The sequence below is a fragment of the Macaca fascicularis genome, chromosome 11 (genome assembly GCF_037993035.2).
Source record: "Macaca fascicularis isolate 582-1 chromosome 11, T2T-MFA8v1.1".
Classification (NCBI taxonomy): Eukaryota; Metazoa; Chordata; class Mammalia; order Primates; family Cercopithecidae; genus Macaca; species Macaca fascicularis.
Window position 1 is genome coordinate 25,438,183 of NC_088385.1, and position 12,307 is coordinate 25,450,489.

The window sequence follows — 12,307 nt, forward strand, 5'->3', positions numbered from 1 at the left end:
TCTCGTAAATGATAGATCTGACACTAAAGTTTGTGACTTATTAAAGGTTGCAAAGGTACTCAGAGATAGAGCCTGGACTGGAACCTCTACATCTTGTAATTCAAATTAAGAATTCTTTTTGATATACTGTGCTGCTTGACCTTGGTATTTAAAAATATCAGGGTCACGGCTGTTGAGTACTTTTTTGTTAGAGCCCCTTTGTTACTGTTGCTATAATGAATTTAGCTGAAACAAAAACCTTGTCTTTAATACTTTTTCTACTTAGAATTTCTAGTTAGAATATAGTATTTCTTGGGAAGTGAAATCTTGTTCAAATTTTAAAATATTACCATGTTCAACTGAAAATAGATTGTAAAGCACACATAATTATTTTATAGTTACTGATTACATACTAAATTTCCCTGTAAGTCCAAAGCCCATATTTTTCCTGACATAAGTTGTGTTACTTTATGTTGTAGTCTGTTATGCAGAATTAAGCCAATAAGACAATTTTCAGATGTTTTTCACCCCTAGAACATTTTTTACATTTAAATATATTTATTGCTTGTGAGATTTGGGTTTTCTTTTGTGTTTATATTTTTATGTCAAGAAACAAAGGCCTTTGATATAATGTGTAAGCCTGTTAGCAATTATAACCTTTAAAAACACTAACATCTATCAGTGCTAATAGTAAACTTTGCTTTATAAAAAAGCAGGTCACAGTAACTGACCTCTATTTTTCAAGTGATTGTAATTTACCATAACCTCCTTTGGTGTTGACGAAAGTGATCTGTAGCCATCTAGCAGGTGTAGACTTCAATATGATCTAGGTTTTAGACACTGTATATAAAAAGAACAGCAAGAAAGTGTGGTGCATGGAGTTGATTTAGAGGATAGAATTAGCAATTCATATGTGTTTTACAGAGAAATTCATTATCATAATTTTTTATTTTTCTTTCCTTCTTTTAAGGCTTCTCATTTCTTTTGGGGATTGTGGGCTTTGATTCAAGCCAAATACTCCACTATTGAGTTTGATTTCCTTGGGTGAGTTAAATTTTATTATATGGATTACATTGGTCTCTGCTTTTGTTTGGATTAACATTTAGAATTCACAGGGAATATTGTAGTTATTTGCAATCAATTATAAAAGTTGCATACATTTAGTAATTGGTCTGTGAAGAAATTGCTATAAGCTGTTAAGTGCTCACAGGATTAGAAAAGTGTCCAGTAGGTGGTGCAGTAAACTAAAAATATGTCCTTTGAAAATGTTAAACTTTAAAAAAACCAGCTTAGAGAGGACTGAGTGGAAATAAGGGGAGGACCAAGTTTTTCAGCTTTGACTAATTTTTTTGTTGTTCTCTTTTTCTCACTAGGTATGCAATTGTTCGTTTTAACCAGTACTTTAAAATGAAGCCTGAGGTTACTGCATTAAAAGTGCCTGAGTAAAGAAGAGATTTAATTATTCTCCAGTAGCTGAGCAATGCTTGTGAATCTTTTCTTAAGAAATCCCAAAAAGTCAATATTAGTTAAAATTCTGTTATTTAATTTGGTTATCTTGCTTTATAAATTATGCCTCTAAACAATCAATCTATTTTTTAAATAGACTGAATGATGTCAAGAAATATACCTACTGCTCTCAGTATGTGGTGGATTAGAAATGTGTTAAATCTGCAAAAGGTATAAAGATGTCAGTTTAAGCATTTCTTTGATAATTTAACCTATGTTGTATGTGAATTATTTATTATAAACTTAACAGGATTCTGTGACTGTTTTTCTCTGTTTCATGTTTGTTGAGTGTAAGCAATGAAAATGTCCCAGATAAATTGTTTTCAGTTTTACTTTAATATTAATTTCAGTAAACATTCTAGTTGTTCAGTGTAACCTTTTTATCTTGATGCATTGTAAGTAAAATGAATCATTTTCTCTTGAAATGCCAGTCATTGACTGATGTAGATAGTTTAGGATTTTCATATAAAAATATCTGTTTAGGAAGGTGAAATACATTCACTGTCTGTGTTGGTGGTACATCTTGTTGAATTCAATATTAGAAAGTATTTCTTTTTGGGGTAATATAACTTAGAATTAAATCCCCATTTCTCTACGTAGTCTGGCAGTATAAATATAAATATTTACCATATAATCTTGGAATAAGTATGAGTTAATGTTACCAAAATCTGTATTAAATAATGTTTTCAAATGCTAAATATGATCAAGTTACTATTTTCAGTTTTGAAAATTTTACAGTATCAAATTCTTTCTAACCAAAAATTTTCTTTTACTTTTAGAGATGCTTTATGTTTTTGATTATTAGTCAGTAGTATTGCTAATTTTTAAAACAAACATACAAAGTTTATCATATGTGGAAATAAGAAAATATTGTTTAGGCTAATTATTTTTTACCTATCCAGAGTCATTCCTTGCATTTCAGTTTCATGTTTTAGTTTCATGTTTCGTTCCTTACATTTTAGTTTCATGTTTTAGTCTGGTTCTATGTTTTTAGAGTGATAGCAAATGATTACTTGATATATGTAAGTTCAGCGTTATATGTTGAGGCAGTTATGTAATTAAATAAGGAACACTTAGGGCATTGATCTTGTACACTTAAAATCTGACAGATGACAAAATGTGAATTAAGCAGAAATAGTCATGGCAGGAAGGTTTTTGTTTATTTCTCTTGTTTTTGTTTAACTGTATTTTTAATTTAGTTTGGTGGTAAGAAGGAGGTAATTATTATATGGAAAGAAGTTAGATCTTTCAGATAGATAAATAGGCTTCAGGTTTTGAAGTCTGCTGTTGTAGTTGGGCAGTCATGGTTAACTTTACTTAGAAAATTAGTCTGACAAGCTTTGCACTTCGGTCACATAAGTGCCCATGTACAAAGTTGGCTTACTGGATCTGCATATTCAAAATATGCAACTACAAATTTATCCTCTGAGAAATCTTCTGAGGAGTCTGATGTATTCCAAATGACTTAATATTCTCAGACAAATGCTTTAAAATACTTGGATTATCTCAAGATTTTTAAAGCTAATAAAGTAAATAGAAACACAGGCCATTTTAAATGGTAAATTCTAGTTACATAAATAGAATCTTAAAATATGTTTGTATCTATAACAGTGTTAGACCAGATTTGGTTTCTACCTCCCCAATGTTATAAATGTTCACTTTTGTTTTTACAAACCATATTACTGTAAGATCAATAGAACTTTGCCTAGTTGATTAAGTGAATGGAACCAATTAAACAACTAGTAGCTTTTTATAATGTTAGTGTGAACTTGAAAAATTGTTTTTGGTGGAATTTTTGTCTATGGTTGGAACATTTTCATAAAACAGATAAAGAATGTGTTAATACTCGATTTTTTTTTTTTCTTTCTGCCTTCTAAAGTGCAACAGTATATATCTTGTAGAACTGTGGGAGGAGAGAAGATAATTTTTCTACCTTACTCCATGTTCTTACTTCAAACTGTTTTGAATAGAGATTCACTGAGCCATTGCTGATAGACTGTGCATAGCTACTAGCTGTCACACTATTGTAAGTTTTTTGGAGAGATTCATAGGGAAGTGAATGTCACCAGGAATAAAGGCTCTCACTTTAGTTCTGGGAATATGCAGTGGATCTTGGGAACAAAATAAGATACTTAATCTATTTTCCCCACTCTGGCTAGATTTTGGGTGTTGTGATGCTCCCACTTCCTGTGTAGGTTTTTGGGATCGTGGTGCAGGCTAGTAATAGGGTTCAGAATTGCTTCTCTTTTATATCAACCGCTTAAGGGATTCTAAAGAAGGGTAAATCTCAAAGTGCTCTAAAATCATCCCTCTAAAATTTGTCCTGTGGTGTGCTGAGATGTCTGTTGCCTTTTTATGTTAAGCTAAGGAACTTGAATGCCTTACCTAATAACTCAACTAGTAGTAAGCTCATTTTGTAAATATGAAAATGGCTGTAAGAAGTGGCATTCATGTATATTCAATGTTAATCAATAGACCATAGTGGCCTGGATGCTTTAACAAGCAAAATTCCACAAATTTTTTCATTATTTCCCCTTCATACTTGTATGATCTCACCTGACCAGTGATTTCTTTTCCTCCTAACCCCATGCTACCACCATATTCTGGAAATCAAAAGAGATGTGGTAGTACATCATACAGTACACATGATCATCTGAGATCAATATGAGCACAAAACTCATCAAGTAGGTCTGCCTGGAATGTATATAAAATAATGTAAATAAAAATTTGTAAATTAGTGTGAATTGTATCTTGCATTGTGTATTGTTTTGCATTCTCTTCCCTTTTGTAGAAATTTTTCTGTAAGGAAATGATTCAGCTTGTTGGTTTTAGACTAAAAATAGCCAACAGTTGTGGCTGCACAGTGAGATCACAGGAACTGGAAATAGGGTTTGTCGGCTTTGGTTAATGTCAGTTCTTATTTATTTAGCCTCTCAATGCTTAATAAGACTTTTCTTTATTTTTTAGTTAGCCGTTAGGTTTTGTGAGGTTAGATTCCTGGAAGCAGTGAATTTGTACACTGTTATATGAATAGAGCTCCATTCTTTGACTCATGATTCCAAGCTAAAGGAAATTAAAAATGTAATTTAATAATTTCCTATTTTTAGGGTTGTTAATTTTTTTCTACAAAAAAACCTTGAAATTTTATATATCCCAATGTGAATCTAAGTTCCATATATACAGAAACAAGACAAATAATAAGTCTTTACTTCAACTTAAGCATATCTCAAATGACTTCTTTAAATTTAAAGTTGATCCTGATAGGATCATAAAAGACAGAAAAGACATAAGTAATCTTGTAATGACAACTGTTTCCATTTTTGCCGAACTAAAAATATTTAACTTCATAAATATATGTTACTACAGCTTCCAGATTTAAAGAAAAAAGTTTCCCCCAAACACTCTCAATTAAAAGTTAGAACCCTCCACTTTTAAAATTATATAGTTATTTCTTTTTTACATTACACAGAAGCCTTCTGTACCATTTTACGAATTCCTGTCTTCATAATATAAGTGAAAATACTGTCATTTCGATTTTCTGCTTTAAATTGCTTTTAATAAACATTCCAAAGTGATACAGACTTAAGCTTTTAATCAATCAGTCATTCAGTTGATAGACAAAGTTACGATGCTTTATGCTAGCAAACTTGTTGACAGCAACTTGTGCTACTTTATGCAGAAAACAAATGCTAGTAATTATTATGCACAGAGGAAAAATAATTTTAAGTATGTGGTAAAGCAGCTTCATTTTTCAAAATTGATTTGCTCTGCTTTTTCTTTAGTCCATTAGATTCCAGAATATCCTTTTACTGGGAATTTAGTTACATATTAAGATAACCTGTTATCAGTTTGTTTTGAAAAGAAGACATTGTTAGTTATATTGAACCACCTTATTTTAAAATTTTTAACTTTTATATACCACTTGTGTGATTCCAGTGTCATGTCTTGGGTTTGATGTCGTTGGACAGAAAAGTGTATCAATTATTTTAAGTGAATTTTTCCCCATGTTTGAGGCTTAGTCTGTAAATGTGTTGCTGTAACAGAAAATACTTGGGTATGCATTACTTGAATACTTGAAGACTGAAATTAATAAGATGTATTACATAATGAATTAGATTTTTCTGAACAGTTTTTTACACTGAAAATCTTCATTTCTGGATTACAATTTGAAATGGAATGAAGACCTGAATTATTTGGATAGGAAAAAATTATGATATTGCTTATGGGAACTGTAAACTCTTTTGTGTTTGACGCATCAAACTTCAAGTTTTTTGTAGGTTTCTCTCCTGAAATTTTCTTTCTCTTCTATACTTTATGCACTTACTATACTACTGATGTAATAAAAGGGCAGGGTTAAAAATATTGTATCTGTATTCATTGTGAATCCTATAGCTTTTCTAGTTATCAAAAAATTTCTTTCTAAAATACTCTTAATCCCATTGTTTTGGTTTACATCTTACCAATTTGTGGTATTTCAAATGCCATTAATCATTTTAGTACAACACCTGTGTTTATAAAAATTTGAAAACATTACATATTGTATTTGAAACTAATTAGTGAATGGTAAGAAAAAAACTGGCCGACAGAATTATAGGTGATGCATTAGTTAAGTTTCAAAACTCATAATAAAGGAACCTTCAGAGATAAGTTGAAACCCAGTGGTATCCCTGGATACCACTGGGGACTGGAAAAGACCCCAAAAAGGCAGTGGAGAAGATTAGTGTTTACTTGCTGTGGTTGTGGTGTGCTGCTACTTAATTACAGGTGGTGACACACTGAAATTCTTATTGTCCAATAATCTGAAGTAGTTTCCGGTATTTATCTGTACTAAATTGGCTATAAATTGAGTCTGCAAAGAGGAAACTTTTTGACTGTACTGTATTTAGGAGCCTTTGTACAGCTAGGTCAGATCTCCACGATATGAAGTATTTGAGTTTTAAAATATACTGTTATTAAAAGGAAAAAGACATGGCCATTTTTCCATGTGCTTAAATGATAATTTCCTTATTCAGTTTCAGAAGAAAAAGAATGAAATTGAGTAACTGTCATTGCGTTAGCTCTATGTTGAATTGGGAAATTGTGGCATAAAGCTTAAATTCGTGTTTATCAAATGTGAAGCATAGTAGTATAATGCTGCTTTGTATATAATGTAAGTGCTACAAATAGTCTCAGCACTGACAATGTATTGATACCTCTTAAATGAATGCAACTTTTGATGTAGGTGTTTTGATATGCCTCAGAAAATATCTGAGTGTCTAAGAATTTGTTAATCTGTTTGGTAATGAAGATACTTCCTGTGGTTTTGTTTCATATTTTCATGTTTAAAATTTAAGTTTTACATTTTTACTACTGTTAATTTAAGTAAAATTTGTTCTGTGGTTAAAATGAGGTTGGCAGTGAAGAAAATTAAAAACAGCCTCATTCATGTAACTGGTTAAGTAAAAATACATTTTCACTATGTGTTCATAAACTTTTAATGAAGCTGTTTGTCTTTCAGTTCAAATATAAGTGATGTTTAGGCTTTATTTCTGTTAATAAGGCTTTTTACCATTGATTAAATGAAGGAATGTATCTTTTTGAAGAGATTTATATTCTGTAAATAAAAATTGGTTGTAACAATAAAGTTGAGTTCTAACTACAGTGTATTCATAAATTTTGTTACTTCAGCTTATTTTTGAGGTTTTCCTTGTGAATATCTGCAAACAAGACTTTCCAAAGTTAGTATATAAGTGTATATGTGGAGTGATTCTTTAAATTCTAATTCTAAATTCTAGATTTTTTTTTTTTTTTGGTTTGGTTTTAGTTTTATATACATTAAAAAGTATTGTGGGATCTGGCCAGCAGCCCACAATGCAACAGGGCTCTTTCTTTGCTCTCAGGCAGATCAGCAGGTGGAGAAATAATAGACCCACACAACATAGTGAAAGCTGTTTCCAGGGGGTCACCACCTTCTGGTACCACGGTGCCGCCAATGCACTGGATATACCAGCATTTATTATTAAGTTTAGTGAGAGCGGGGGTAGGTTAGTGAGGGATTTAGGGTCATTTGATTATTAGGTGAGATGGTCACATGAGGATGAAGTAATTCTTTAATATAACGTCTGTATGCAGAAGTACAATATACAGAGATAAGAATTTATAATATAGTGTGTGCATCAGTAATTTCTAACAGAGCCTTAAAACAGAAACACGGTCTTTTCATAACCCATGATAAGCAAGATATTAATCAGCAGTAACAGTTGCAGCAAAAACTGGTTACAAACAATCCATAGAAACAGGACGTGAAGCTAGACAACCGGTTAGACCAGAAATTCTCAGAAGGGAGTATGCCTTAAGCCTAAAGAGGCCTAGAAGAGCCAAGGCAAGATGAGGGCATTTATAGCCCCATCTTATCCATATGGACAGGCACACCTCATGCATCCGTTTATAGGCTCTCCACAAGGGTCGCATTCCATTCCCAGAGCTATGAACATCTGCTTTTCTGGGATAGGAATCTTGGTGATGTGAAACCTCCCTGACTGTACGTGTCACAGGCTCTCTGCAGGGGGAAGCACATCATGCACTGTTGGCTCATTCTGGCAGTCCAAACTGGCATTGTCTTTACACAATCCTGCATGCAATTTTATATTTACAATAATCAGGAGCATTTCTTCTTTTATTTTGTAGCAATAGTTTCAAGGGGTCTCCCTACAAAAAAGTTTTGAAAAAATGTTTACTTTTGGAAAAATTTGGTTGAGATGAGACTATGGAATATTACATAACTTATAAACATTCTGTTTACCTAGTTTAAAAATTCACTATTATTCTGACTATTATGCTTTGTGTCTTCACTATTCTTTGGAACCAGAGTTGGGAAACATAGAGGAATAAAGACACTGAGACGTAGCATCTTATGGTCTAGGCAGGGATTATCCATTTAAACAACAAACTCTTAAAATTATCAGATAGTGTGATAGATGATCTCTGCCTTCAGATGATGTTTATTTGCCATGAAGGTCAGTTGTCCGTAAACAAAAATAGTCATTAATTTGTGTTCATGTGTGGGGTTTTTTGTAGAATGTTTTCCAGTTTGGGTTTGAGAATTTCTGATGATTAGCTTGCAGTTATGTATCCCCAACTGGGGATAACATCAACAAGTTCCTCATCTCACGTGTGATACCTTAACAAGGATACATCACTTACTAATTTTGATCACCTGGTTGAAGTATTGTTCTGTGTCTTCACTGTATATTTTCCCCTTGCAACAAATAGGCAATCTGTGGGAAAGTGCTTTAGATTGAGTATTTTGCTCCCCTACAAACATCCCCTTTTTCAAAACTTCCCTGATTTAGCAATACTTGATAATTCTCATCCAATCCAGTCTTTATTATGATGATTGTAAAATGGTGTTTTAAAAATATTGCTATGTTCTCCTTTTCTCAGCATTTTACTGAAAGGAATTGTCCTCTTATTTGCACCTATCTACCTACCTACCTATCAATCATCTATCATCTATTTGTATTTTAAGTGTAGACTCATAGATTTCTGTTTTATTCAGTGGATTATAATCTGCTATTAATACTATTATTTATTCATGTCATTGTTAAAATTGTCTGAGATTGGTCTTGAGGGAGCCCCTCAAATTTGATTCCTTTTGCTATGCTCCCAACATGTTTTGAGCGCTTACTTTCTGGCAAAAGAAGACATTCTAGATTCATCGTGTACCTTTTGTGCCTCAGCCCTGGAATCAGCCATTTCTCCAAAGAACCTAGAGGTTCCATTTAGGAGGAATGGTGTTTAGAAACTAAGATCTGAGAACTTGGTGTGCTTATTGACTCCTGAGATATCACCGATCCATCCTAGGTTCTTTTGACTGGCAGAGCAAGAAAGCACACACACACACATTTATATATAAATCTCTTTTTTAGAGATTGTGAGTTCATACTGTTACCTCCAATTTCTACACTTGATCTTAGCCAAAAGGCCAAGTTATACCTCCAGCTTCTAACTAGAATTTTTCCTTGCCTCTCTCATTCATATTTGTTTCTCCCTTTACCCACTATGATTATGTTTGTGTGTGTTTTTAAGAATTCCACAGAATTGATGTGCTTGTTTAGAATGTATCATGAGAGTTTATAAGATGTTAGTATACAAATTACTAGTTTTTGTAAACTTTGATCATTTGATTAAAGTGGTATCTGCTGGATTCCTCCCAATTCTCCCTCTCCTCCATCCCTCCTTTTTTCCACCCGTTTTCCCCTTTTAATTAATATCCTGTGTGGGAGTGGGGGAGGGATACTTTGAAACTATGCAAATCTTTTGCCATTAATTTTAGCATCCATTGGTGGTTTTGTTTGCAACAATTACTGTGTTTGTCTAACACTGATTTTCCATTTCCCTCTTCTACATTTGAAAATTGGAATTTTGCTGAAATAAGGAGGGATACCTTTTTTACACTTATTTATTTAACTAGATCAGTAAGGACTCGGATACTTAATTCACTGGCCTATAATCCACTACAATAATTTTTTTGGCCAAGTTGTTGACCAAAAAATAATTTTGTTGCTCAAGTTTTTCATTTTGGCAATTGGGAACTTTTTCAGCTTGGCTTCTGTATCCTTTCAACATGCCTACGATACAGGAATTAAGAAGAAATTACTGATGCAGATATTGAGGGTACTGAAGTCCTCAGTATGGTTTTCCTTTTAACTTGGTAGCTCACACATGTAATCCTAGTACTTTGGGAGGCCAAGGCGGGCGGATTGCCTGAGCTCAGGAGTTTGAGACCAGCCTGGGCAACACGGTGAAATCCTGTGTCTACTAAAATACAAAAAAATTAGCCAGTCATGGCAGTGTGTATCTGTAGTTCCAGCTACTCGGGAGGCTGAGGCAGGAGAATTGCTTGAATCCCAGAGGTGGAATTTGCAGTGAGCTGAGATCGGGCCACTGCTCTCCAGCCTGGGCAACCTAGCAAGACTCTGTCTCAAAAAAAAAAAAAAAAAAAAAAAAAGGAAAGGAAAGCAGCCCCAAATCATTTTCCCTTCTAACAAAGAGCCGCCTGTAAAATTGAGCTGCAGACATAGATGCCGGCAGTTGTGCCAATCATGTTCAGAATGGCAGCTGGTCTTCCCTTCTCTGCCAGCCACATGTACAGTAAGGAGCAGATAAGATGGTGCTGGCCAAGGGGAAAGTTCATTTGCATAACAAGATGAGGGTGGGGCATCCAGCATTCCCGGGCAATATGATGGAACCAATCTGTGAGCCCAATCTGTGAGCCCTACATAAATCAGACACTGCCTCCTCAAGCCAGTCTATAAAATGCAGACATAGGTGGCTGAATGGCCTTTTCCTCTCCAAAGTCCCTTCTCTCTCACTAGACAGAGAGCTGTTTTCCTTTCTCTTTCTTTCGCCTTTCTTAAACCTCTGCTCCTAAACTCCTTGTGTGTGTCTGGGTCCTAAATTTTTATGGCAGGAGACGACAAACCCCAGGTATTTCCCCCAGACAATGTAGCCACTTCAGCTACAATAATTATTTGTATGTATTTATTATTATTTCTTAACCTCTAGCATTTGCAGTGTAAAGCTACATAATTTTTTGAGCACTTCTTTTTCTAACATGAGGTGTTTCAGGCTCATCTTGTACCTTCCCTGCCTCAACCCTCAATTCAACTATTTCTTCAAGGAGTTCTTATTTCTTTTTTTTTTCTATTTATTAGAGAATGGTATTTAGAAATCAAGACCGGGTGCCAGGTGCTTATTACTACTGAGTTCTTGCTACTTCTTTTTTTTTTTTTTGAGATGGAGTCTCGCTCTGTCGCCCAGGCTGGAGTGCAGTGGTGCGATCTCAGCTCACTGCAAGCTCCGCCTCCCGGGTTCAAGCGATTCTCCTGCTTCAACCTCCTGAGTAGCTGCAAGTACAGGCGCACGCCACCACACCCAGCTAATTTTTGTAATTTTATTAGAGTTGGGGTTTCACCCTGTTGACCAGGATGGTCTCTATCTCTTGACTTGGTGATCCACCCGCCTCAGCCTCCCAAAGTGCTGGGATTACAGGCGTGAGCCACCATGCCCAGCCTGAGTTCTTGCTACTTCTACATTCCATCAGTGGACATTTTAGAAAATAAATATATGTAGACTACTATACACACACATGCCTCTATACTTTTTCATCTGTGTTTGTAACTTTTTATTTTGAACTCATTTCAAATATACAGAAACGTTACAAGAATCATTTAGTGAACTCCTATTTTTTCCCATGCCCTCCAATAAATATTTGCTTTGTTTTATCATTTTCTCTCTACATCTATATTTCTTTTTGTGAATTATTTGAGAGCAAATTGCACACATAACTCTCCTTTATTCCTCCATTCTTGTATTTTCTAAAAACACTGTTCTGACCCCCACTGTTTCTGATGAGCAGTTGATCATTCAGATGAATGTCACTTTGTACATAATGTGTTATTTTTTAGTGACTACTTTCAAGATTTTCTTTTTTCATTTGGTTTTCAGTAATTTGATTATGGTATGCTTTGGTGCAATTTACTTTGTATTTATTATCTTGCTTGGGTTTTGAACCACTTGAATCTATAAATTTACACCTTTTATGAAATTTGGGAAATGTCATTCTCATTTTTTTGTCCCTATGATATGTTAAAGTTTGATATGTTGAAGTTCCTGATCGTTATGTGATTCTGTCAATTTCACCTTGTATCTCTTGTAGTTTCTGCTTCATATAGGTTGTTGCTGTGTTATTCGGTGCAAAAATATACATATTGTTAGATGTTCATTGTAAATTGTGGCTTTTACCATTGTAAGGTTTCACTCTTCATCCCATTTAATACTT

At 34.0% G+C, this 12,307-nt stretch overlaps 1 protein-coding gene across 6 annotated transcripts in view; it reads left to right on the forward strand.

Annotated features, from left to right (window-relative positions):
* Positions 1-7,125, forward strand: part of ETNK1 (ethanolamine kinase 1) — a 61,696-nt gene extending 54,571 nt beyond the window's left edge. For 3 of the 6 annotated variants that reach the window (XR_012420072.1, XR_012420073.1, XR_010579319.2), the window contains exons 8-9: positions 950-1,023; positions 1,353-4,229. Coding sequence is in view for 1 of the 6 variants with exons in the window: in XM_045364860.2 (XP_045220795.1) it covers positions 950-1,023; positions 1,353-1,425 (147 nt within the window). In the remaining 5 variants the exon portion in view is untranslated. Of the gene's footprint in view, positions 1-949; positions 1,024-1,352 lie in introns of all 6 variants that reach the window. The other 3 variants (XR_012420074.1, XR_012420071.1, XM_045364860.2) reach the window with 3 other exon arrangements.
* The last annotated feature ends 5,182 nt before the right edge of the window (positions 7,126-12,307 follow it).